The 27,478-nt window shown below is 42.2% G+C and overlaps 1 protein-coding gene across 1 annotated transcript in view; it reads right to left on the reverse strand.

The window, feature by feature from the left end:
• Positions 1-2,621: 2,621 nt before the first annotated feature.
• The window catches only part of LOC109874221 (SH3 and multiple ankyrin repeat domains protein 2-like), a 126,453-nt gene continuing 101,596 nt past the window's right edge, over positions 2,622-27,478 (reverse strand). The window contains exon 17 of the mRNA XM_031815693.1: positions 2,622-7,491. Within this exon, the coding sequence (XP_031671553.1) occupies positions 6,948-7,491 (544 nt within the window). The 3' untranslated portion in view covers positions 2,622-6,947. The remainder of the gene's footprint in view (positions 7,492-27,478) is intronic.

The following is a 27,478-nucleotide window of genomic DNA, read 5'->3' on the forward strand; positions in this document are numbered from 1 at the left end:
GAGGTGAGATGTCACTTGGTCTGGTCAACAGGAAGTATTATTAAAGAGATGCTTTACATTGAACTACAGATAGAGATGCAGTAGTCCCAGAGTTAATGATCCAAGATCAGTTTGCATTGCACCTCCTGATTATTATGATGAGTAACACTGTTAGAATAAAAAAATAAAAACAAGGCTTAAAAATACTATCTCTTATCTCCATCTGTCTCTCGTCTGCAGATAGGTTTTGATGTGAGAGAGGATGCCAACCCCCAGTCCTATCATCGCCAGCTCACCCGCTTTTAAGATTAGACTAGAGACACTATTATGTAATTGTGATGAACAGAGAATATTTGGGTAACACTGATTCATGAATCATATCCCTGCTCCTATGTTCTTACCTCTTTCCCTTTGTCTTTTACACCTTTCTCGCCACCTCCTCTTTCTTCCTCTGTTTATATAATGCACAACAGATGTGCATTGAAGTACAGATTTAACTTTTATTTGTACTACAGTTATAATATTAACCAATGTATTCATAACACTTGGATAATGAACTTCTTTCAATAAAGCGTTTCACATTCTCTACTGGTTGAAATGAAGTCTCGATTTGATGAAATACTACACCTATCCTGTGTGTTCAAATCAAATCAAAGTGTATTTGTCACGTGCGCCGAATACAACAGGTATTCGGTATTCTTACAGTGAAGGCTCTAACCAATAGTGCAACATTTTTATCAGATCAATGCAGGTGAAGGGCATTGAGATGAACCAGAGTATTTACATGATGCATAGGAAGTGTAGTGTACTTAAATATATATATATATTTCTGTATGTATGAATTACAAATCCGCCTTTAACTAGTTAAATCCTGTTTCTAGTCTATTACTTACAATGTGTAATCATTGATGTCCCAGGACCAAGATTGGTAAACACTGTTGAAGCGTAAAATTGTAATACATACATGCAGATATAGCATCATTCAAAGACTGACATTTGATACTTATAGTATTGGGTATGAGTGAAAAATTATCTTAGACATTCATACCTGAACTGCACCTCTATTTGCCAAGGTAGAGTACATGATCAGTGAATATATTAAATAAACAGGCTGCAATGTGAGAATCTCATGCATGGTAATAACTACATGTATATACGACTTGCATCCTTGGCACAAAGTTATATTATATTCTACTCAATCCATAGGCTTCATTAATGTCATTGACTGTTTTTAAATTGATATAACTGGCTATGATAGCTGAGGTTCATAGCTAGCTTCTGAACTAATATGTACAGTTGAAGTTGGAAGTTTACATACACCTTAGCCAAATACATTTAAACTCAGGTTTTCACAATTCCTGACATTTAATCTTAGTATAAATTCCCTGTTTTAGGACAGTTAGGATCACCACTTTATTTTAAGAATGTGAAATGTCAGAAAAGTAGTAGAGAATTATTTATTTCAGCTTTTATTTCTTTCTTTCTTTTCGTTTTTCATTTGGTTTTGTCTAATTGTTGGGGTTTTTGGGTTGGGGTATCTAAGTTCGGTTAGGCCGCCTGTGTTTGTACGGGCTTGTTACTGTTTATGTGACAGGTGTACTCTGTTTATTGTTGGGTTTTCGCTGTCCGGTATTTCCCAGTTGCGCTTGGGTTTGATATGTTACGTCTGTGTTCGGCGTCACCCATTGTACGTGTTCCTGTTTTGCACATTAAAGCGTTTTTCCCCAGATACTTCTGCTCTCTGCGCCTGACTCCACAACCATCCTCTTCGAGCGTTACAGTATCAGTCTATTGAATGCCCAGTTTGCCAACAACTATTGAAAAACAGTGCTAGTGTGTAAGAATATTTGAAGATAAATACACCACGCAGAGGACTAAAGGTCAATATAGTACTAAAGTTCAAGAGGACTATAAGTCAATAGAGTACTAACGATCAATGGAAATAGTTTTTTTTCTGTGATAGGGGATTAATGATCAATGGTTCAGAGACATGGGAGGAATTTTAGTCCGGGACTCATAGCTACAAGGCAAGTTCTCATTGGTCCAAATTTTTTATTGAGCATGAAATAGGATACTTGTTATTTGAATATTGGCCAAGTTTAATTGCAATGAATTCTAATTAGTCAACCACAGGTAGGGTTGGGTTATAAAACTACATCCTGTCCCTTTGTTCTGTGGAGAGAATCACCGAGGACAGGGGAGAATGAACATCTACCTCCCAGCATAACATCTATGATTTGTCCTCTTTGAATAAACCTATTTTTCTCCCCCTGATTTGCTTTGGGGTCTGTGTTACTGAAGAGTAACATCAACTGCCAACAAGTGCAACTGAGTTGAATTGGTTAACCTCACTTGCAATGCCACCTCCCGTGCTATCAAATTGCTAGTTTTCCGGTGGCTTAGCTGGCTAAGGCAGTTGTTGACAGGGTGTTCATTTGTAGTGAGAGGGTGTTCACGTGTAGTAGTAAGTGCTCGTGAAGAGGCTACAGTATACTGTCAGCGGCAGCGTGACCCCCACTACAGTGGTGTTATGACTGGGATAACTTGTTGTTGATTTGGGAGGTGGCACTCTTTTTCATGGTCCTTCGAGACGGATCTAAAGAAGCAAGACACTTGAAACACAAAAATCGGCACATCAGGAATTAAATGAATACAACCATAGTGCAATGTTATATTTATTTCTTACAGTAACTTTTGTTTGGTTGCCATACAAGAAGTATTGAGGATTTGGGGGGAAGGAAGAGTGCAGTTACAAGGAACTTCTCTTTCTTTTTCATTTTGATAATTAGATAGTCGACTCTAAGTATGCAGAATTACAACATATGGAACATGAACACAAATATGCACAAAAGAGCCGGAAACGTCTTTGTAATTATGTAGAATAAAAAATAAAATAAAAAAATTAAACCATAAGAGAAAATAACAAAAGTATCAAAATAGTTGCTGATGGGTAAGTGAATGACTGTGTTGTGATGGTAGTGATGATAGTGAGCCATGCCAGTCCTTATGTAGCATAGCCTTATAGTCACACAGTGATGGTTTGTATAGCATCTTAATACGACTACTCAGTTCTATAATTCTGCAAATAAATTAGCTTTAGTGATATGTTTTTTTTCTTCCATGAAGTCAACAGTCACAACTAGTCTTTTTTTGTACATGTCTATGTAAGTTGAGCATAAAAGTGTCATCGGGACAGTTTTCGATCCAGTGGACTGTGAGCTTGTATACATTTAAAGCGTTTCAGTCATTTATACACACATTATACACAGACTAAGTGATTGGAATTGTCAAAAATTACAATATTCAAGATAGGCAGGTGATGGCCAGAGGATAGTATATAAAATACATTTTGATTGGACAAATGTCTTCTGTCCACTCTAGCTATCAGTGTTCATAACATCAACAGGTGATGATATATCATGATAGTTCATCTTAAGACTGGGAAAAACCACAACCAAGGAGATTCATTCAGTAAAAATATTGCTTCTTAGTTTCCTCATAAATCTGATAATATTAATTTCTATTAATTAATATTTATATATAATATATATATATATATATATATATATATATATATATATTTATTTTAGAAAATTCCATATAATTCTATATAATCATAAAAAATACTGTGTTTTTTTTCTATGTCACTCTTTTGTTGTTTCTTTTCAAATATTGAATGGATTATAGAAGTGTTAAAACTCCTGCAGGTCCTCTCTTTCTGTCGGGCCTAGTATTCCCCCTTTTTTTTTTATATCATCCCTTTGTCTTCCCTTCATCATCCTACAGTTGCACACAGGGACAGGGAGCGAGAGAAAGGAATCTCACCAAGGGAGCTTTTTTTTTGGTCCAACAGGAGACCCTAAATTGCAGACAATCCAAACAATCATGGTTATGTTCATAGAACATCCCTGTGAACTGATAGAATCATGGATAATGTCTCAAATGATCACACATACTGTTCACGTTTTAGTGATATGTTATAATATATAGGTAATCTGGGTACAGTAGAATACATGGATTCCACACTGCTCTTTGCAGTGCAATGGGGTAGTTATAATCTAGTTCAGAGGCAGAAAGGCCAGAAATGGGGCACTATGTAGAGAATAATGAGCTATTTGAGGCACTATCCAAACACAAAATAGTGATAAAGTGACAAGGAAATAAGTTCTGAGGGTGGATGCAATGGTCATATTCTTTCATAGAAATTCTCTCTCTAAACCTTTTAGAAATATTATACATATCATTATTCTATAGATGTACTCTTTTCTTTAAATCATTCCTTTATACACATTCAAAGCAATAAATATATTCAATTTACGTAAAACCAATGCCACCAAACACTTCCTGGGTACTCACCTATCAGCAGTTCTCATATTAACATTGAAGTAATGGTGTTTCATGAAAAGGGATGGAGACAATTGATTGGCTGTCAGATGGGATTTCTGATTAGAAGATAAGCTTGTTCTACCTGCTCATTGGTGTGAGAGCTTATCACTGGTGTTGAGAAAATGACTCAGTAACACTTTACTTAAAGCCTGGGGCGGCAGGGTAGCCTAGTGGTTAGAGCGTTGGACTAGTAACCAAAAGGTTGCAAGTTCTAATCCCCGAGCTGACAAGGTACAAATCTGTCGTTCTGCCCCTGTACAGGCCGTCATTGAAAATAAGAATTTGTTCTTAACTGACTTGCCTAGTTAAATAAAGGTAAAATAAATAAATAATACGTTATAACATTTTACAAGCAAGCCTTACAGAATGGTTATACCTGCATGCTTAAGTAAAGTGTTACTGAGGACTCTCCCTCTCATTCTCAAATTAACAGGGACCAAATGCATCATCTAAAGCCTGCTCGGTCAGTGCTGCTGTGTCACACCTATTTTCTTCCCTCTGGAAACACCAGATAGGATTGTCAATAATTACGTTTTGTGATTCATCGGCGATACAAACACTGATTATACACAAACTTTGTAAACGTTCCTATAAATCTTTTTTTAAATCCTCTTCGGTGATTGTGTGAATGTCTGGGTAGTAGATTTATTATTATTATATATATATATTTTTAATGTAACCTTATTTAACTAGGCAAGTCATTTAAGAACAAATTCTTATTTACAATGACGGCCTACCCCAGCCTAACCCGGACGAGGCTGGGCCAATTGTGATGCAGCCTGGATTCAGATGGAGTGCCTTACACCGCTGCGCCACTCAGGAACCCACATTTTTGAGTTTTGAGTGAATTCCTATTATTCCTACTATTCTTGGCCCCTGCACTACACAGTATACTGTAGGTGAGCTGTGTAAAAACAAGCACACGGTCAACCACAGTGTCCTACGTTAACAGAGACCACGAAGTAACGTCCGTTTTGCTCTCATCTTTTTTCCAAGTGGGCGTCTTCAAATTCTCGCCGAGAATCATTATGTCAACCAAAGAAAATACAGCCCTCACCTATACCACAACAGCACACACTGGTACTAATATAAAAACAATGTTTGATTTGCGAAAGGAATCACTCAATAACTAGAAATGATTAAAGATGGCTGAACAAAGAGGAGAGATGGCGATATTGTGGCAGAAAATGGAGTTTCCCCAAGTTGTTGTGATAGGTGGATTATTTCTGTTATAGGCCTGAAGGGAGATTGGTCGGTTGGGCGGTAGAGAGGTTGCATCCCATTCCTGTTGGGGTCGCTGTCAAGTGTGTGGAAGACGATGACAACACACATGATGCCAACACTTAGGGCTAGATTCTATCAGATTCATGCCATCCAACACCCGCGTAGCTGTTGTTTTTGTGGTGTCGGAGGTGGAACTGTGTTAGAGCTGTCAAATCCACAAGCGGCTCCCAGCATTATACCTAAAACGGACATTGCCATTGGCTGTACGGAGTTGCATTAAGATAAATCCCATGGAGCCCTGTTTACAAGTTCGAATACTGGAATGTGAGATGCAATATACACCTTGAATAGGCTGACAGAATCTAGGCCTTGCACTCTCACTCATGTCTTTCTAAAACACATTTAACAAACCTCCCACAGCGTGCGCACACACACACGTACATCACAAACATGTCTCTGACAAAATGCAAATACACACACCTTCCACAGTGAACAGGGATGTGAAGGGGACAGTGGCGCCTGCTACAGTGGAGCCCCTCCAGCCATGCATTAGAGTGACTAACACATCATTATGTTTCTCCCCCTCAGGAGAAGGCCGTTGTGTGTGTGTGTGTGTGTGTGTGTGTGTGTGTGTGTGTGTGTATGTGTGTGTGTGTGTGTGTGTGTGTGTGTGTATGTGTGTGTGTGTGTGTGTGTGTGTGTGTGTGTGTGTGTGTGTGTGTGTGTGTGTGTGTGTGTGTGTGTGTGTGTGTGGCGAATGATATGGTTTAGGATTCAGCTAAACATTTCTGCAAAGGTTCTCATTTCTAATGTTTTTCAAAAGTCTGTTTTTCAAATGTCTCTACAACGTCAGATGCATCCATAAACATAACCCATGGTTTTACTCTAGTGAAGAAATATTCTCTGAAGAAACTCTAGCAAAGATAGAAAAGGAGTGCCAACCAGCTCAGCTGGTTTCAAACACCCGCGCTGGGGGAGCTTGAAAAAGGATTGAGTATTCCAATACAATACATAATATTTCAAAGTGTTCGAGGGCTACGTTTCAAGAGTATTCCAAAGTGTGGTCTTTTGTATTGTGAGCATCCCTAAAAAGATGCAGGATTTTTTCCACTCTTTCTCCATTCTGGATTTGGGAACGCCGCCTTTCTCCAGGCTATTCCCAGCAGTTCCTCCAGGATTCCGACATCCCCCGATACTCGGGAAGCAGAATGGGAGTGATCAAACACAAACACGCCACAGAGGCGAGGCAGGAAGGGAGTAGTCAGAGGCCGATTCCTAAATCGTCCAAGACTTTCCAAGACTGAGAAGGAAAACAGGTAGGAGAGAGAGTGTTCCAGATAAATCCACACCCCCTGGCTTTATCTGTCCTGCAGCATTTTGAGGGCCCTCTCGATGTTCATGCGGTGGCCCACCCGCGTCACCCCCAGGTCAATCAGATCTTCCTTCTGCAGCGAAGGCAGGTGGGCGCCTTCGATCTCGTTGTCCAGGAAGGCGTCTTTATGCTCCGACAGATTCAGGCTGTCCAGCCAGTCGGCCACGTCCAGCTTGCTCCACAGCTCCACGGGCTTGGAGGCAAAGGGCTTGCCCGAGGTGGCTATGGCCTGCATTAGGGTAAGCGGCGAGGGGGAGCGCGAGCCACCGCACGAGGACCCTTCACCAAGGCTACCGCCCATGCTGCCGAAGCCTCTCACATTCTCCATGGGCAGGGTGGGCAGGCCGAAAAGGTCGCTAAGGCTGGGTGAGGAAGAGTGGGTTAAAGAAGAGGGGCAGGGGGGCGAGGAGAGGGACGAGGTGTCCGGGGGGCTGCAGAGGTGAGGGGGCAGGCTGGAAGGAGGGGTGCAGGAGGAAGGGGGCAGGCTGAAAGACACGCTGGAGTTCCGCTGGCTTCCTGTGGCTGGAGAGCTGAAGAGAGAGAAAGAGAAAATAGAGAGGGAGAAAAGAGAGATCATGAGAACCTAACATATGTATGGCACAGTGATGAACTATGGTATAGAGTGGCTGTACAAACGAGTCCAGACCATAATGATCAGAACATAGCAACCAAAGAAGACCATGGCAACCTCGAGAAACTTGGCCAGATAGAAACCTCCGCCAAGAAGCAGACTCCTCCCCCTCCACATGTGACTCACATCCCCCCACTACAGCATACGTGTGTGGTTGGGTGTGTGTGTGTTCAGACCTGGCTAGTGTTCGCTGACCTTGACGTGTGGTAAACCTGCTGAGGCTTGGTGTGGAAGTGGGGTTCACCTAGAGCTTTCTAAATAAACACAAAGTTCATGAACATTCAATATCTTACTGATCTAAGCACAGAATTATACTGAAATACTTGAAAGAGCCACTAGGGTGCAGTGTTGTAAGTGGATTTTTACCTAAACCTTTACTTCACTGGTATTTTACAGTCTACTATTTAACAAGTAGGCTATCCATATTTAGCATTTTTCAAACACCTGAAAAAGCTTTTTTTCCCTGCAATCTAGAGCCATAATCATTATACTTAATTTTGTGTAAAAAATATGTTTATTTTTCAGCATATTTAAGCATACCTCTTGAGCTGTCTGTATTCTCCTGATGTATTTTTTAAAGAAACTAAATATGCTTCTTTGCATCTCTGCTCAAATCTGGGTAGAAGATTTAAAGGAATGTGAGTCTTATTCAGTACATTTAGTAATTGCTTGCTTTTCTAAAGTCTATCAACCTTGTCAGCAGGCATGCCAGCTAAGACAGACAAGCAAGCTACCTCTTCAATCTACACACAATACACCAGAATGACATAGCAAAAACAGGTTTTTAGAAATTGTCCAAGTGTATCAAAAAAAGAATACATTATATCACATTTACATAAGTATTCAGCACCTTTGGCAGTGATTATAACCTTGAGTCTTCTTGGGTATGACGCTACAAGCTTGGCACACCTGTATTTGGGAGAAACTCCCCATTCTTCTCTGCAGATCCTCTCAAGCTCTGTCAGGTTGGATGGGGAGCGTCGCTGCACAGCTATTTTCAGGTCTCTCTGGAGATGTTTGATCGGGTTCAAGTCCGTGCCTTGCCTAGGCTACTCAAGGACATTCAGAGACTTGTCCCAAATCCACTCCTGTGTTGTCTTGGCTGTGTGCTTAGGGTTGTTGTCCTGTTGCAAGGTGAACCTTCACCCCAGTGTAAGGTCCTAAGCGCTCTGGAGAAAGGTTTTCATCAAGGATCTCTCTGTACTTTGCTTCGTTCATCTTTCCCTTGATCCTGACTAGTCTCCCAGTCCTTGCCACTGAAAACATCCTCACAGCATGAGGCTGCCACCACCATGCTTCACCGTAGGTTGCCAGGTTTCCTCCAGATGTGACGCTTGGCATATAGGCCAAAGAGTTCAATCTTGGTTTCATCAGACCAGAGAATCTTGTTTGTCATGGTCTGAGAGTCATTTAGGCGCCTTTTAGCAAACTCCAAGCGGGCTGTCTTATGCATTTTACTGAGGAGTGGCTTCCACCTGGCCACTATACCAGGCCTGATTGGTGGAGTGCTGCAGAGATGGTTGTCCTTCTGGAAGCTTCTTCCATCTCCACAGAGAAACTCTGGAGCTCTTTCAGAGTGACCATTTGGTTCTTGGTCACCCCACTGCTCCCCTGCTCCCCTGGTCAGTCTGTGTTGGTAATCCTGTCGAACGCGTCTTTTTTAATGTATTATATAGTGGAGCTGCATAAATATTGATCTCCACTTTCTGGAGGATCGAGTTTTGAAATCAGTGGAATTAGAGTATGATAGCTAAAGAGATCTCCGGATTACATTTTCATACTAAGGGCAACCATTTTTTATTATTTTTAATTGAACCTTTATTTAACTAGGCAAGTCAGTTAAAAACATATTCTTATTTACAAGAATACGTCCTCCTGCGGGGACGGGGGCAGGGATTAAAAATAAAATAAATACAAATATAGGACAAAACACAGATACCGACAAGAGAGACAACACAACAGTACATAAAGAGAGACCTAAGGCAGCAACATATGACAACACAGTATGGTAGCAACACAACATGACAACAACGTGGTTGAAATACAACATGGCAGCATCACAACATGGTAGAAGCACAAAACAGGGTACAAACATTATTGGGCACGGACAACAGTACAAGGGCTAGAAGGTAGAGACAACAATACATCACGCAAAGCAGCCACAACAGTCAGTAAGTGTCCATGATTGAGTTTTTGAATGAAGAGATTGAGATAAAACTGTCCAGTTTGAGTGTTTGTTGCAGCTCGTTCCAGTCGCTAACTGCAGTGAACTGAAAAAACTAGCGACCCAGGGAGGTGTGTGCTTTGGGGACCTTTAACAGAATGTGACTGGCAGAAATGGTGTTATATGTGGAGGATGAGGGCTGCAGTAGATATCTCAGATGGGGGAGTGATCCCTGAGAGGGTTTTTATAAATAAGCATCAACCAGTGGGTCTTGCGATGTGTATACAGAGATGACCAGTTTACAGAAGAGTATAGAGTGCAGTGATGTGTCCTATAAGGTGGCAAATCAGATGGCCGAATGGTAAAGAACATCTAGCCGCTCGAGAGCACCCTTACCCGACAATCTATAAATGATATATTCTGTAATATAGCATGGTTAGGATGGTCATCTGAATCATGGCTATTTTGGCAGCTGGGGTGAAAGAGGAGCGATTACGATAGAGGAAACCAAGTCTAGATTTAACTTTAGCCTGCAGCTTTGATATGTGCTGAGAGAAGGACAGTGTACCGTCTAGCCATACTCCCAAGTAGTTGTATGAGGTGACTACCTCAAGCTCTAAACCCTTAGAGGTAGTAATCACACCTGTGGGGTGAGGGGCATTCTTTTTACCAAACCACATAACCTTTGTTTTGGAGGTGTTCAGAGCAAGGTTAAGGGCAGAGAAATCTTGTTGGACACCAATTTTCTTTTGGTAGAGCGTTCAACACAAAATCCGGGGAGGGGGCCAACTGAGTAGAAGGCTGTACCATCTGCATATAAATGATTGAGAGAGCTTCCTACTGCCTGAGCTATGTTGTTGATGTAAATTGAGAAGAGCGTGCGGCCTAGGATCGAGCCCTGGGGTACACCCTTGGTGACATGCAGTGACTGAGACAGCAGATTTTCTGACTTTATACACTGCACTCTTTGAAAGAGGTAGTTAGCAATCCAGGCCAAAGACCCCTCAGAGACACCAATACTCTTTAGCCGGCTCACAAGAATGGAATGGTCTTCCATATCAAAAGCTTTGGCCAAGTCAATAAAAATAGCAGCACAACATTGCTTAGAATCAAGGGCAATGGTGACATCATTAAGGACCTTTAAGTTTGCAGTGACACATATATAACCTGAGCGGAAACCAGATCGCATACCAAAGAGAATACTATAGACATCAAGAAATCCAGTCAGTTGATTATTGACAAGTTTTTCCAACACTTTTGATAAACAGGGCAAAATAGAAATAGGCCTATAAATCAAATCAAAGTTTATTTGTCATACCGAATACAACAGGTGTAGACATTACAGTGAAATGCTTACTTACAGGCTCTAACTAATGTTGCAAAAAAGATATTAGGTGAACAATAGGTAAGTAAAGAAATAAAAAACAATAGTAAAAAGACAGTGAAAAACAGTGGTGAGGCTATAAAAGTAGCGAGGCTATATACAGACAATCAGGCTGATTGTGGTAGTATGTACATGTAGATAGAGAGTAGTAGAGAGAACAGTCTATGACTGGGGTGGCCGGGGTCTTTGACAATTTTTAGGGCCTTCCTCTGACACCGCCTAGTTTAGAGGTCCTGGATGGCAGGCAGCTTAGCCCCAATGATGTACTGGGCCGTACGCACTACCCTCTGTTGTGCCTTTCGGGCGGAGGCTGAGCTATTACCCTACCAGGTAGTGATGCTCTCGATGTTGCAGCTGTAGAACCCTTTGAGGATCTCAGGACCATGTCAAATCTATAACAGTTAGGATCAGCTTGATCTCCCCCTTTAAATAAAGGATGAACCGTGGCTGCCTTCCAAGCAATGAGAACCTCCCCAGAGAGGAGAGACAGGTTAAAAAGTTCAGAGATAGGCTTAGCGATTATAGGGGCAGCAACCTTAAAGAAGAAAGGGTCTAAACCATCTGACCCAGATATTTTTTAGGGGTCAAGTTTAAGGAGCTCCTTTAGCACCTCGGATTCAGTGACCTACTGCAGGGAGAAACTTTGTAGCGGGGCAGGGGAAAAAGAAGGAGGAGCATCGGAGCTAGTCGCATTAGAAGGGGTGGGAGATGAGGAAATGTTGGATGGGCAAGGAGGCATGGCTGAGACAAATAGGAATCCTGACTTAATGAAGTGGTGATTTAAAAGCTCAGCCATGTACTTATTGTCAGTAACAACCACATCATCAACTTTAAAGGACATTTGCAGCTGTGAGGAGGAAGGTTTATTCTCCAGGTCTTCAACCGTTTTCCAGAACTTCTTGAGGTTAGACCCACAGAGAGAGAAATGCTCCTTAAAGTAAATAACTTCGGCCTTCCGGATAGCCTGAGTGCACTTATTTCTCATTTGCCTGAACGAGAGCCAGTCAGCCTGAGTATGCGTGTGCCAGGCCTTTAGACAAATGGAATTCTTGAGTAACTCTGCTGAACCTGTTTCTAAATTCAAATTGTCTTTATGGGGGGGTGGTGTTTGTTAATAACAATATCACTGAAAATATTTTTTTAAAAGAAGGTCCAAGCGTCTTCAACACAGGGGATCAAGCTGATTCTATACTAATTTACAGAGGCCAGATCATGAAGTAAGGCTTTGTCATTCAAGTTTTTTAGTCTATGACAAATCAGGACAGGTCATTTCACTGAGCAGCCATTATGAACACAGGCTGTAAAACAGTGATCACTAAGGTATTTACAGAAAGCACTAGACTGATAACTATCAGGATTATTTGTGAGGGCAACATCGAGGAGAGTAGCTTTGGGGTCATACCTTGTGGGATTGGTAATAATCTGAGAAAGATTTAGGGAGTCCCATTGCTTTGGGCTTGAGAAATAGGCAGTTTCATTTGGGTACGGTTTTCATCCAAACATCAAAATACTGCCCCCTACACTCAAGAGGTTAAAAACAGAAAATCTAATTGTTTGGGGATAGAATTTGTTGAGACAACCGAGCACTGAAGGTGATCCTTGGTAAAGATTGCCACTCCGCCACCTTCGGAAGATCTGTCTTACCGAAAAAGGTTTAAACCAGAAAGGTTAACATCAGTATTCAAAACACTCTTTCTTAACCATGTCTCAGTAATGACCAATCTGGATTGGAGCTGTGAACCCAGACTTTCAATTGATCCATTGCAGGTAATAAGCTTCTAGTGTTAATGTGCAGAAAACCCAGGCTTTTACGAGAGCAGAAATCAGTGAAACAGATATCAGAGCACAAGTCAGACTTGGGGCTAGCAACAGCAGATGGGCCAGGGGGGACATGTACATTTCCAGATATCATCAACATTAATACAATCAAGGCACGGTAGAGGACAGGGAGAGCTCTGCAGTGATGATTTATGACAGTTGAATGTGCATTAGATGTCAACAAGATCATATTATACAGCAATTACATCAGGTAACATGAATACAAAGCCAGTGGTTAGAATAGGATGGGAGGCCAATAATCAGTGTAACCAATAGATAGTCAGAATCCCGAGTGTATAACATAGTCTGTCCCACAGTTGGGTAAACATGAAAGTTCATAGTCAACAAAGCATGCAGGAGTCATGAGGCAAATAGCAAAATGCACAAGAAAAAAATAATAACGACTTGGGGCTAGCCATTGTAAGTTCAGAGTCACTTGCCCCAACAGTGCCTGTGTGCTGGAGGTGAGCAAAAACTCGGGAGAGAGGGGGGAGTGTGGTGGGGGTACCTGTACCAGACAGGGGGAGACGACCAGGGCAGACGGTGTACAGATCACCAGGTGGAATCCAAGCAGCAGTGCAGCAGGCAATGGGAGTAGGTGTCACACCCACTAGGGAGAAGCTTATATTTCTGGAAGCAGATTTCTTGGTGAAAACGCCACTGTCTCTGAACAGCAAGAGTGGGCTTCAAGGCCTCTGGATTTAGGTGGGGTAGCCTGCCATTGGTTGGGCTCAAAGTCTTTGACACCTCTCACTTCACACCTCCGTGCTAATTGAAGTTGTATATGGTCTGTCTGGTCTGTCTCAGTTCCAGGTTGGATGGTGTATCAATCCTTGCAGGTCATTTCGTCCAAAATTAGCTTGTAGGATTGGAGTTTTGATCAGTAGTGAATGTTATGCTGTGGAGGGTAGCATCCTGTATATGTCCCTGCTGAAAAAATCCAAGTTTATCTAACTCCAAATCTATCTTTTTGTAAAAACATGTTGAAAATGTGAGAGCTCACATGCAGCTGTGGCATGGCATCCATGACAAGGAGATGCGGCCATCATGCATGATGCTAGCTACATTTTCAGATATTGCACGTTTCTAGTTTTGACAGGAAGTAGTTTCATTTCAAGGTAAATTGTTCTGTTAGCTAGCTAGCTGATGTTACACGTATGATGTTATTATTCGTATCCCAGAGCCGTTTGCTTGGCTAGTTAGAATCTAATGTTAGCTAGCTGGCTGGCTTGTTAACTAACGTTACATGTATGATGTTATTATTCTTATCTCAGAGCCAATTACTTTTTTAAATGTTATTTTTTTAACCTTTATTTAACTGGGCAAGTCAGTGACAGCCTAGGAACAGTGGGTTAACTGCCTGTTCAGGGGCAGAACGACAGATTTGTACCTTGTCAGCTCGGGGGTTTGAACCTTCCGGTTACTAGTCCAACGCTCTAACCACTAGGCTACCCTGCCGCCCCATAGTAACGTCATGAGTTGGCACAATGTTCATTGTTGTTTAACTAGCTAACGTTAGCTGGCCGGCTCGCTAGCTAACATTACGTGACGTGTATGACCTTACACATTGCTTACCTAGCTAGTTTCATTGTTACCTACCTAGCTAGCTAGCTACATGTTTTACGCTAAAGTGTATTGTTGTCTAGCTGAGTATGCCAGATTTCAGAATAACTGATTAATTTATGAACGCACAACACCCGTTGAATATGGCCGGTGTTAGTAAACATCGGCGAAAAAAGCGTAATGAAATTGTTGCCAGCAGAGCTGGTTAGGCTGTTTTCATGTTATCCAGAGGTAAACAAATCATCAGCCAGGGCATCAAGTATGAGCTTTGAACGCTCCGAGAGTGAAACAAGATGGATGTGGCTAAAGTTTAAGAGGGTATAAACGATGCTAAATGGGTGTAGGCAAAGAAGAGCTCAAGGATGTTCATCTCAAGGATGAACAATGGAAACAGGATGCACCTGCGCTCAATTTCGAGTCTCACGGCAAAGGGTCTGAATACTTATGTAAATAAGGTTCAGTTGACATTGAGACAGGTGTTTTGCTGGTACTATTAAATTAAGCTGACAGTTGAGGACTTGTGAGGCGTCTGTTTCTCAAACTAAACACACTTGTCCTCTTGCTCAGTTGTGCACCGGGGCCTCCCACTCCTCTTTCTATTCTGGTTAGAGCCAGTTTGCGCTGTTCTGTGAAGGGAGTAGTACGAGATCTTCAGTTTCTTGGCAATTTCTCGCATGGAATAGCCTTCATTTCTGAGAACAAGAATAGACTGATGAGTTTCAGAAGAAAGTTCTTTGTTTCTGGCCATTTTGAGCCTGTAATCAAACCCACAAATGCTGATGCTCCAGATACTAAAGAAGACCTGTTTTATTGCTTCTTTAATCAGAACAACAGTTTTCAGTTGTGCTAACATAATTGCAAAGGGTTTTCAAATGATCAATTAGCCTTTTAAAGTCATCAACTTGGATTAGCTAACACAACATGCAATTGGAACACAGGAGTAATGGTTGCTGATAATGGGTCTCTGTACTCCTATGTAGATATTCCATTTAAAAAATCTGCCTTTTCCAGCTAAAATAGTCATTTACAACATGAGCTATGTCTACACTGTATTTCTGAGCAATTTGAGGTTATTTTAATGGACAAAAACTCCACTTTCCTATAAAAACAACAACATTTCTAAGTGACCCCAAACTTTTGAACGGTAGTGTATATTTTTTAAACATTTTAAAAAATGTCTAAAGACCCGTTTTCATTTAGTCTTTAAGCAGTATTATGTGTAGATTGATATGGAATTTTTAAAATTTAATACATTTTTGAATAAGGCTGTAATGTATTAAAATGTGGAAAAAGTCAAGGGTTCTGAATACTTTTCGAATGCACTGTACATTAGATAACTGTAGGGGGCGCTGTGCTGAAGCCACCGTGCCTACATCTTGGCACTCCCTCACCATTTAAAAAATATATTTTGGAAGCTATAGAAATGCCTTTATTAATAACTACATAAATTTTGGCCACATTTATTATATTAGACACCTTAATACATACTTTCATATTATATTATGTGAGCTAAACATAGTAAAAAATCTACTTTTCTTTGAGACTGCTAATGTTACTGTCCACAGTACAACAACAAAAATTATATTTACAGGCAATTTTGTCCTTTTCATTCCTATGGAAGACAGCTCCTGCGGAGTGCCAATATGGGTGACTTCAAAGCCTTTTAATGGCCAATACTTAGGATTTATATACATCATTGGTACAAACACTTTGTCATTTGGATGTGGCATTCAACATTTAAACAGTGAACAGTATTTGACTGGGGAATTCATTTAAATTGAAATAACCAAATATCACATGTGATTTTCACCATTGCATATTTCAGCTGGCATTCCCTCTAAGGTTCACAATACAGTATTTGTATTTATTAGGGGATCCCCATTAGCTGCTGTCAAGGCAGCAGCTACTCTTCCTGGGGTCAAAACATATTAACAAAGGATAAAACACTACATCATATAACATTATTACACCACTACATATCTGCAATACAACATGTATAATTCCACCATACAACAATATTACAATGTACGTGTGTGTAGAGTGCGTGTGCTAGCGTTTGTGTGCCTATGCGTGTGTCTGTACCTGGGTGTGTGTGTCTCTTCACAGTACCCGCTGTTCCATAATGTGTATTTTTATCTGTTTATTAAATCTGATTCTACTGCTTGCATGTGTTACCTGATGTGGAATAGAGTTCCATGTATTCATGGCTCTATGTAGAATTATGCGCTTCACAATGTCTGTTCTGGACTTGGGGACAATGAAGAGACCTCTGGTGGAATGTCTTGTGGAATGTCTACTTCTGAAGTAGTGATGAAGTCAATCTATCATCCACTTTCAGCCATGAGAGATTGACATGCATATTATTAATGTTAGCTATCTGTGTACATTTAAGGGTCAGTTGTGCTGCCCTGTTCTGAGCCAATTGTAATTTTCCTAAGTCCCTCTTTGTGGCACCTGACCTATAGCAGGGGGTGTAACGGCAATAACACATACGTTTTTCCAGCAGCAGACTATGACGATAATTTCAAAAGCCGCACTGAAGTCTAACAAAACAGTAACAGTAACAGACTCTGTTTAGAGAAGAACGTAGATAACCAGGGAAACACACACACACACACACACACACACACACACACACACACACACACACACACACACACACACACACACACACACACACACACACACACACACACACACACACACACACCTTTTGGTAGTTGAACTGTACATAGAACAACAATGTAACATATCGAGGAAGAGGATTATACAGTATTTGAGGTCAGCACAGCTGGGATGAATCATTATGAGGTGATTATTACTGTCATATCCAGCAGTTAATTCCAGAAGAATACCATTTGACCATCTGGCTTCAGCATCACAGTATCCTCGACTCACAAAAATATATACCTAACACAAACATGCAGTGGGCTTGACACAACACTAGAGGGACGGAAGAGAGAACCTAGATCTGGTTTGCAATCTAATGTAAATATACATTTTTAGGAACAGTGTAGTGTGTAGTGTACATATCAGCCCCCCACAGACCACAGAGATTTGTGCAGCACCAGATGGAGTGGTGAGATGAGTGATGGATCGATGGGGAGATGGATGAAGAGGCGTATGGTGTGAGAGCAGGGACACACACAGGGCAAACCCATCACCTCCCCCCCAAAACAAACACAACTATGCTCCATTCCATTCAGATTAACACCCTCTTTCAATTCCACCTCTAAACTTCCTTCTGTGGTTCCAAACTGATCGGGCTCTGAAGGGCTGCAATGCCTTCTAATTCGTCGACTAATATATGTGTAGAAGTCATTAAATACAGTGGCAAGAAAATGTATGTGAACCTTTTGGAATTACCTGGATTTCTGCATGAATTGGTCATAAAATTTGATCTGATCTTCATCTAAGTCACAACAATAGACAAACACAGTCTGTTTAAACTAATAACTCACAAACAATTATGCGTTTTCAAAGGGTTCACATACTTTTTCTTGCCACTGTATACTGTAATTACACTCCTAAGTTTGGACAAAACCAGAAGACACAGCAGCCCTTGGTGCCCGGGTTGGTTGTCCCTTCTTTCCCTCGTACTATATGGATAAACTTGAGGGAAGTTAGGGAGGGGAAGTGAAGAACACAAGGGCGTTATTTGTCCCTCAAATTGGGCCAATGTGAAAGCACTCAGTCCCCCCTCTGGACCTGTAGCACTTTGCACCATGAGTAAAACTTACAGCTGGTTTTTTCAGCACCAGCTTTTCCACAGGAAGTCGTCGTGATGGAGTGAGCGATGGAGTGAAACAGAGGACACATGAAAAGATGAGACAACAACAAAACACATGGAGGGACACAAACTCTCTATCACGCACGAACACACACACAAAAAGGGGGAAAAAGTGGAACACAAAATCTGACTAAATGTAGTGAAGAAAGAACATCTGTCCTTCTTAACTGACAACTCACTCCAACGCGATAACCTGCTTGGGAAGATGGGACTTAAAAAATTCACTTCACAGAACAGAAATCTCGTAATTTACCTCTAACAGTCATAGTTCACATATACTGTGCATGCCCATGAACTGCACATGCCCAATGAATGCACCATAAAGTTATAGAAGTCGATGCTTCGTTATCTGACACACTGATCCATTTCTAACTGAACAATACCTTGCTGTTGAACTTGTGATCACAATCAATACCATCATGCTGATGAGGTGGGAGAGGGATGAGGGTGTCAATACCCTACTGTGACAGAGCAGAACACACCCTGGACCACACATGGGCAGACATTATCCAGCAATGAAAGTAGAATGATACCTTCTGACTTGCTTGCTTTAATGACCAAGCTTTCGCTCCAACCTTCCATAGTAGATGTAATAGCCCAGAAGCTGAATGGTTTTCTGTGTATAAATGGGTCTGCTTTGACCGTGTCATTAGAGAGCACACACAACATCATCTGAGCCATTTTCTACAGAGTTAGTACTGGATGCTCCAACTTAGTGCAGTGAATTGAACCATTATAGATATAATGTACTGTACACACGCATACACACACAAAAACAGACTCTTTCTCCATCTCACCACACACCCTCAGACATGCACGCATGCCTGCATGCACTTACACACACACACACACACACACACACTCGGATATGTTATGCAACCGTGGCCTAGTAAAGGAGGTGGCACGTGATGTGGATGTGCACACTGTGATGACACTGAACTACGGTTAGGCCTGACACACACATGCCCCCCCACCGACACCACTCCAGCAGGCATCAACTCCTTTCATTCACCAGCGCACTAATCTGTGAACCTCAAAGACAGGGATAAAAGTGAAAAGGAAAACATTTAAGAATGCTAAAAAAGGAGGAAAAACAAATCACTCATGTCGTAGCGTTTGACGATGGAGAGAGACTGTTTCTTATGAACCTGTCTAAGTTAGAGAGGGGGGGGGGAAACTGAGACAGAAATAAACAGACAGAAAGAGAAAGATACAGAGAAATAAAGAGAGATGGAAGGCCCGAGAATGAGACAGAGAGAGAGAGAGAGAGAGAGAATATAGGCCACCCTCTCTTTCATATCCATCTGCTCCATGTGCTCAGCTACATGGCACCTTTCCCCTTCTGCTACCTAATCCCTCACACACTTCCTCACTGTTCTATATGATCTCTCTCCTTCCCTCAGGCTGTACTATACAGTACAGTGCCCCTTTAACCTACACTAAGTAGTGTATCTGGAAAACTCGGTCAATATCATTGGTCCAACTTATTCCAATCAATCAGCTTGAAATGGACAGAATATGCCAGTCCCAAACACCTTTGCCTCCAACCTTTCCTTAGTCCCTATCTCTTATGTGTTTGCAGATCTGTGGTGAACCAGAAAGCTGTAAGCAATATAGCGGAAGGAAGCTCTGGTCAGTCCATTGGAGGGATAGGTGTAGTGGAAACCATCACCATATAATTTACTCATACCTAGTCAAAAAACAGATCTGCAAACACTGGAGAAGTATTCAGAACCTGAAATAAATAAATAATCTCACTACAATACATTTTAATAGAAAGTTAGCAAAAATAGATAAGATCTTGCTACCATGGAAAGGACAACACCTGTCTATATGTGTAAAAATCACCACGATTAACTCGTTTTTCATATCCCAGTTTACCTATTTACTTATAGCCCTGCCTACACATAATGACTTGTTTTTTTATTTTATTATATGAGCAAAAAATATTCCACTTTATTTCCACTTTATTTTATGAACTCGGAGGGCAGAAATGATTAAATATTAAAGCATTTGACCTCTCACTAAAGGCTTCAGTCATACAAAAGCTATACTTAAATCCAAACTGGTTCTCCAGCAGATTAGTAAGAATGGCTTACCCCATGTTCAAGAATGGGCTTTTGCCCTTTATTCAGATTACTACCTCTCACTTTCGGTTATTTGAAAAATGTATCATCCCCAAAATATGGCTATTTTTAAAACAAGCCATAGAAAGCTGGTTGCAATTGCACTTTAATCCACCAGAAAAGACAGAACAAATATTACAAGAAATATTATGACTGAAGTCAAATATACTAATTGATAAAAACATTTTTGAATGAAAAAAAGACAACTGTATAATCTTTGTAAATGATATCATAAATATGACTGGTGGAATTATGTCACATGTGCAGTTAGCAAAAATATCTGGAAATGTCTGCTCTATCCAAATTACAACCAACTGATTGACCAACTGAGAGAAGTGGAAGGGGGAGAAGGTAAGGAACTTGTCTGTCGGCCCCGCATTAAAGACCAAAATTGTTCAAAGACAATTGTGATAAATAAAAAAGTATACCAGTTTAATTTAAGGACCAAAGAAATACAGCTGCGCCATACAGGTTGCAAAATAGTTGGGAAGAGATTTTCGATGTACCGATTCCATGACACAGGGTTTATGAAATGATACACAAAACAACGCTGGATTCAACAGTTCTTAGTTTCTACATTTTGTATTATTATTCAAAATTCTTGCAACCAATAGAATGTTATATACAACCATCCCAGCTCTGCAAATTTTGCTGTGAAGAGACAGAATCATTATATCTGTCACACCCTGATCTGTTTCACCTGTCTTTGTGCTTGCCTCCACCCCCCTCCAGGTGTTGCCCATCTTCCCCATTATCCCCAGTATATTTATACCTGTGTTCTCTGTTTGTCTGTGGTCAGTTTGTTTTGTTCGTCAAGTCTACAGCGGTTTAACCCTTGCTCTTGTCGTTTTCTAGTTTTCCAGGTTTTGACCATTTCTCCCTACCCTGACCCTGCATGCCATTCTGTACCTTGTCACACCACCCTGGATTATTGACCTCTGCCTGCACTGACCCCGAGACTGCCTGTCGTTCTGTACCTTATGCACTCTGATCTGGATTACTGACCTATGCCTGCCCTTGACCTGTCGTTTTGCCTGACCCCTGCTCTAGTAATAAACTTTTGTTACTTTGATACTGTCTGCGTCTGGGTCTTCTCCTAAACGTGATAATATCACTTGTTTTGGTACTTGTTTTGGTACTGGCCAAATGCTTGTTTTTGGTTGCAGGTCCAGGAATTGCAACATTTATCTCGAGCTAACTCTGCAAATAGCACTTCTGGTTGATTTTAAAAGTCATAGTCAATCGACCAATAATATAATAACACTCTTATCTTAAATTTACAATCTGTATAAACTATGAAAATAGAAAGGTTCAGAACTTTTGTGAAACATCACAGCAACAAAAATATGGTAATTGGAAATCATAAATAGATGGTCTTCCGAGATATATGGGAGGGGTTGAGGGTAGCTGGAGGGAGGGACTAAAACAAAAAAAGATAACTAATGTAAAATATACTGTGTCCGTAAAAGTAGAAGCCTATGTATTGTTGTCCATTAGTCTACTCCTATTACGGAAGGGGTGTTAGGGTTAGGGTAAAATAATAAAGGAAAATCTAAATATATATATATTTTTAAACAATGTGCAGTACCAGTCAAAAGTTTGGACGCACCTACTCATTCAAGGATTTTTCTTAATTTTTACTAATTTCTACATTGTAGGATAATAGTAGACATCAACACAATGACATAACACATATAGAATCATGTAGTAAGCAAAAAAGTGTTAAACAAATGAAAATATATTTTATATTTGAGATTTTTCAAAGTAGCCACATTTAGCCTTGATGACAGCTTAACTCTCTCAACCAGCTTCATGAGGAATGCTTTTCCAAGAGTCTTGAAGGAGTTCCCACATATGCTGAGCACTTGTTGGCTGCTTTTCCTCCGCTCTGTGGTCCAGTTCATCCCAAACCATCGCAATTGGGCTGAAGTCAGGTGATTGTGGAGGCCAGGTCATCTGATGCAGTACTCCACTCTCATTGGTCAAATAGCACTTACACAGCCTGTTTTGAGTCATTGTCCCATTAAGCTCAAACCAGTTGAGATGGCGTATCCCTACAGAATGCTGTGGTAGTGTGCTTTGAATTCTAAATAAATCACAGACAGCGTCACCAGCAAAGCACCCCCACACCATCACACCTCTTGCTCCATGCTTCATGGTGGGAACTACACATGCGGAGATCATCCGTTCACCTACTCTGCGTCTCACAAAGACACGGCGGTTGGAACCAAAAATCTAAAATTTTGACAGATTTCCACCGGTCTAATGTCCATTGCTTGTTTCTTGGCCCAAGCAAGTCTCTTTTTATTATTGGTGTCCTTTAGTAATGGTTTCTTTGCAGCAATTCATCCATGAAGGCCTGATTCATGCAATCTCTGTAACGGCTCTCTTCTATCTCCTCCTCTGACGAAGAGGTAGAACAAGGATCGGACCAAAATGCAGCGGGATGATGATTCATGATATATTTTAATGAAGGAAAACCTATACATACAGAAACTACAAAACTAACGAAATGAAATAATGAAAACCGAAACAGCCCTATCTGGTGCAAACACAAAGACAGGAACAATCACCCACGAAAACACTCACAGAATATGGCTGCCTAAATATGGTTCCCAATCAGAGACAACGATAATCACCTGACTGATTGAGAACCGCCTCAGGCAGCAATAGACTACGTAGACACCCCACAAAACCCCTAAGACAAAAACACACCACAATAACCCATGTCACACCCTGGCCTGACCAAATAATTAAAGAAAACACAAAATACTAAGACCAAGGCGTCACAGAACCCCCCCCCCCCCCTAAGGTGCGGACTCCCGGACGCACCTCAAAACCATAGGGAGGGTCCGGGTGGGCGTCTGTCCATGGTGGCGGCTCCGGCTCGGGACGTGGACCCCACTCCATAAATGTCATAGTTCCTCCCCCTCGCGTCCTGGGATAATCCACCCTCGCCGCCGACCATGGCCTAATAGTCCTCACCCAGAACCCCACTGGACTGAGGGGTAGCTCGTGACTGAGGGGCAGCTCGGGACTGAGGCAGCTCGGGACTGAGGGGTAGCTCGGGACTGAAGGGAAGCTCGGGACTGAGGGGAAGCTCGGGACTGAGGGGAAGCTCGGGACTGAGGGGAAGCTCGGGACTGAGGGGAAGCTCAGCACTGAGGGGAAGCCCAGCAGTGAGGGGAAGCCCAGCACTGAGGGGAAGCCCAGCACTGAGAGGAAGCCCAGCACTGAGAGGAAGCTCAGGCAGGTAGTTGGCTTTGGCAGATCCTGGCTGGCGGATCTGGAAGAGTCTGGTTGACTGGCAGATCTGGAAGAGTCTGGTTGACTGGCAGATCTGGAAGAGTCTGGTTGACTGGCAGATCTGGAAGAGTCTGGTTGACTGGCAGATCTGGAAGAGTCTGGCTGACTGGCGGATCTAGCTGCTCTGGCTGCTCCATGCAGACTGGCAGCTCTGGCTGCTCCATGCAGACTGGCAGCTCTGGCTGCTCCATGCAGACTGGCAGCTCTGGCTGCTCCATGCAGACTGGCAGCTCCATGCAGACTGGCTTCTCTGGCTGCTCCATGCAGACTGGCAGCTCTGGCTGCTCCATGCAGACTGACAGCTCAGGCTGCTCCATGCAGACTGGCAGCTCAGGCTGCGCTGAACAGGCAGGAGACTCCGGCAGCACTGGAGAGACGGAAGGCTCTGGCTGCGCTAAACAGGCGGGAGACTCCGGCAGCGCAGGAGAGGAGAAAGGCTCCGACAGCGCTGAACAGGCGGGAGACTCCGGCAGCGCTGGAGAGGCGAGGCGCACTGTAGGCCTGATGCGTGGTGCTGGCACTGGTGGAACTGGATAGAGAACACGCACAGGAAGCCTGGTGCGGGGAGCTGCCACCGGAGGACTGGTGTGTAGAGGTGGCTCTGGATAGACCGGACCGTGCAGGCGAACTGGAGCTCTTGAGCACCAAGCCTGCCCAACCTTACCTGGCTCGATGCCCACTCTAGCCCGGCCAATACGAAGAGCTGGTATGAACCGCACCGGGCTATGCACCCGCACTGGAAACACCGTGCGCTCCATAGCATAACACGGTGCCTGCCCGGTCTCTCTAGCCCCCCGGTAAGCACAGGGAGTTTGCGCAGGTCTCCTACCTGGCATAGCCATACTCCCTGTGAGCCCCCCCCCCCCCCCAAGACATTTTTGGGGCCGACTCTCAGGCTTCCATCCCCGTCGCCGTGCTGCCTCCTCATACCAGCGCCTCACCACTTTCACCGCCTCCAGTTCTTCCTTGGGGCGGCGATATTCTCCAGGCTGAGCCCAAGGTCCTTCACCGTCCAGTTCGTCCTCCCATGTCCAGTCCCTCTCTCGCTGCACCTTGGTGCGGCTACACTCCCCTGGTTTAGCCCAGGGTCCTCTCCGTCGAGGATTTCCTCCCAAGTCCAGAAATTCTTGTTGCGCTGCTCCTGCTGCCGCTGTTGCCTGTTACCACGCCACTTGGTCCGGGTGTGGTGGGTGATTCTGTAACGGCTCTCTTCTATCTCCTCCTCTGACAAAGAGGTAGAACAAGGATCGGACCAAAATGCAGCGTGATGATGATTCATGATATATTTTAATGAAGGAAAACCTTCCCGGACGTGTGGATGCCGTTATAGCAGCAAAGGGGGGGGGGGGGGGGGGGGGCAACTAAAGCCCATGATTTTGAAACGAGATGGCTTTGAAACTGATTGGTTAGAGATGATCCAATTGTTGATGACTTTGTTTTGTACAACGCCCCTCATTGTGAGGTCACCATTTGCTTCAATGATAGCAGTCTCAGAGTGAATTATGTAGCAAACACAGAGCAGTGGAAGAATGAATTTTAAGCCATTAGGCAACCATTTCCTGTCAGCACAAGTAGAACAGAAACTCACCTCTAACCTCCTCTTAGAAATAGAACAGAGCCAAGCCCTCTTACTTTATTACTTCCACCCCCGCCCATCGTCATCTTAATGAGATAGAGACAGGGGGAAGAGGAGAGAGAGATAAAGAGAAAGGAGCACATATATATATATATATATGAAGGATGGTCTGTTTCATACAAAATGCATGTGACCCGTGAATGATTTAACATATTTTTTTATTCTTCATTACGCAAGTGGAAGGGCAGCTTAAAAAAGCATGAGCTACCTGAATACACACACACACACACACACACACACACACACACACACACACACACACACACACACACACACACACACACACACACACACACACACACACACACACACACACACACACACACACACACACACACACACACACACACACACACACACACACACACACCAGGGCTGGAGTCAATTCGAATTGAAGGCTGTCAATTCAGGAAGCAAACTGAAATTCCAATGAAGGTTTAACGACGGGCTCTTGAGTGGCGCAGCGGTCTAAGGCACTGCATCTCAGTGCTAGAGGCGTCACTACAGACCCTGGTTTGATTCCAGGCTGTATCACAACCGGACGTGATTGGGAGTCCCATAGGGTTGTGCACAATTGACCCAGCGTCATTCGGGTTAGGGTTTGGCCGGGGTAGGCCGTCATTGTAGATAAGAATTTGTTCTTGACTGACTTGCCTAGTTAAATAAAGGTTAAATGAAAAATTAAAACATAACATACACAATGCATGCATGACCTATGGCATAAACATAATGTCAGAAGCCTTGTGGATAGATCTAGCCATAGCTATCATTGTGACTCCATTGCAATGTAGTTTGCACTTAGCTAGTGTAGCATTGTGGTTAACGTTCCATGCGCAATTCAGAGGACTTAGCTTGTATTGCAGCTGAAACCATCTAGTGCATTACAAACATAATTTTGCTAGCATTGGGCTAAATCTAACCTTATCAGTAGATATAGTACAGTAGTTCCAAGAATAGAGTGCATTTTAAGTGCCTTTGATATTTTAAGTAGAACATTTGCACCAATATTGAATTTTAAAAGCCTGTAATATTATATATAGTGCCCTTTAAAATAAACAACATGGAAAAATCTGATTTATAATATGAATAAAGACTTGCTAAAGTACAACAAAAAAACTGCATTGTTTTTCCGACTTCTAGGAAGATTTGAACCCACTTAACCCAATTTTTGTTTTGTGGTAGAAAAATGAATGCTAGAAATGTGTTCACAATTTCATATTTTTGTGGTGCTTGCATTCAATTGCCCCTCCCTGTTGCACACATCACGCTTCCCTTCCTCCTGTCACAAAGGGATTTATAGCTGATTTAAGATTAAATATTTAACCCTGTTACTTTAATTGGCACTAACTCTAGTAATATATATTTTTTCTTGAGATGGGAACAAGTTTGTAATGAAGTTGAACATTATGACAGAATGTTAAAATTAGAAATACAAATTGAATATTTTTTTTCTCCCTAAATTGTACCTAAAAGGCACTCTATTGGTGGAATGACCAGGTAGCATGTGTCTGAGGTGTCCCATAACTGTACATATTACCTCAATTACCTTGGCTAACCGGTGCCCCCCGCACATTGACTCTGTACCAGTACCCCCTGTATATAGCCTCGCTATTGTTATTTTACTGCTGCTTTTTAATTATTCATTTTTAATTTTCTTTACATTTTTTCTTAAAACTGCATTGTTGGTTATGGGCTTGTAAGTAAGAATTTCACTGTAAGGTCTACACCTGTTGTATTCAGCACATGTCAAAAATAACTGCATCATTAGGGCTATCTGAAGAAATATACCAGAAATTTGAATAATTTACATGAGGATGGCTAAAGCAGGGTTTTCCAAACTTGGTCATGGGGCACGTATTGAGTGCAAGATTAGTTTTTTGCCCTAGCACTACACAGCTGATTCAAATAATCAAAGCTTGATGATGAGTTGGTTATTTTAATCAGCTGAGTAGTGCTAGGGAAACAACCAAAACTTTACCCCTGGGGGGAGGGTCCAGGACCAAGTTTCAGAGGGAATATTTGATCAGCAGATGGATATATAAAAATAGAAAATATAGACCATCTAACATTCTTAATGCCCGCAGCTTGGCTCTTTGGAG

Source organism: Oncorhynchus kisutch, linkage group LG3 (genome assembly GCF_002021735.2).
Source record: "Oncorhynchus kisutch isolate 150728-3 linkage group LG3, Okis_V2, whole genome shotgun sequence".
In the NCBI taxonomy this organism is placed as follows: Eukaryota; Metazoa; Chordata; class Actinopteri; order Salmoniformes; family Salmonidae; genus Oncorhynchus; species Oncorhynchus kisutch.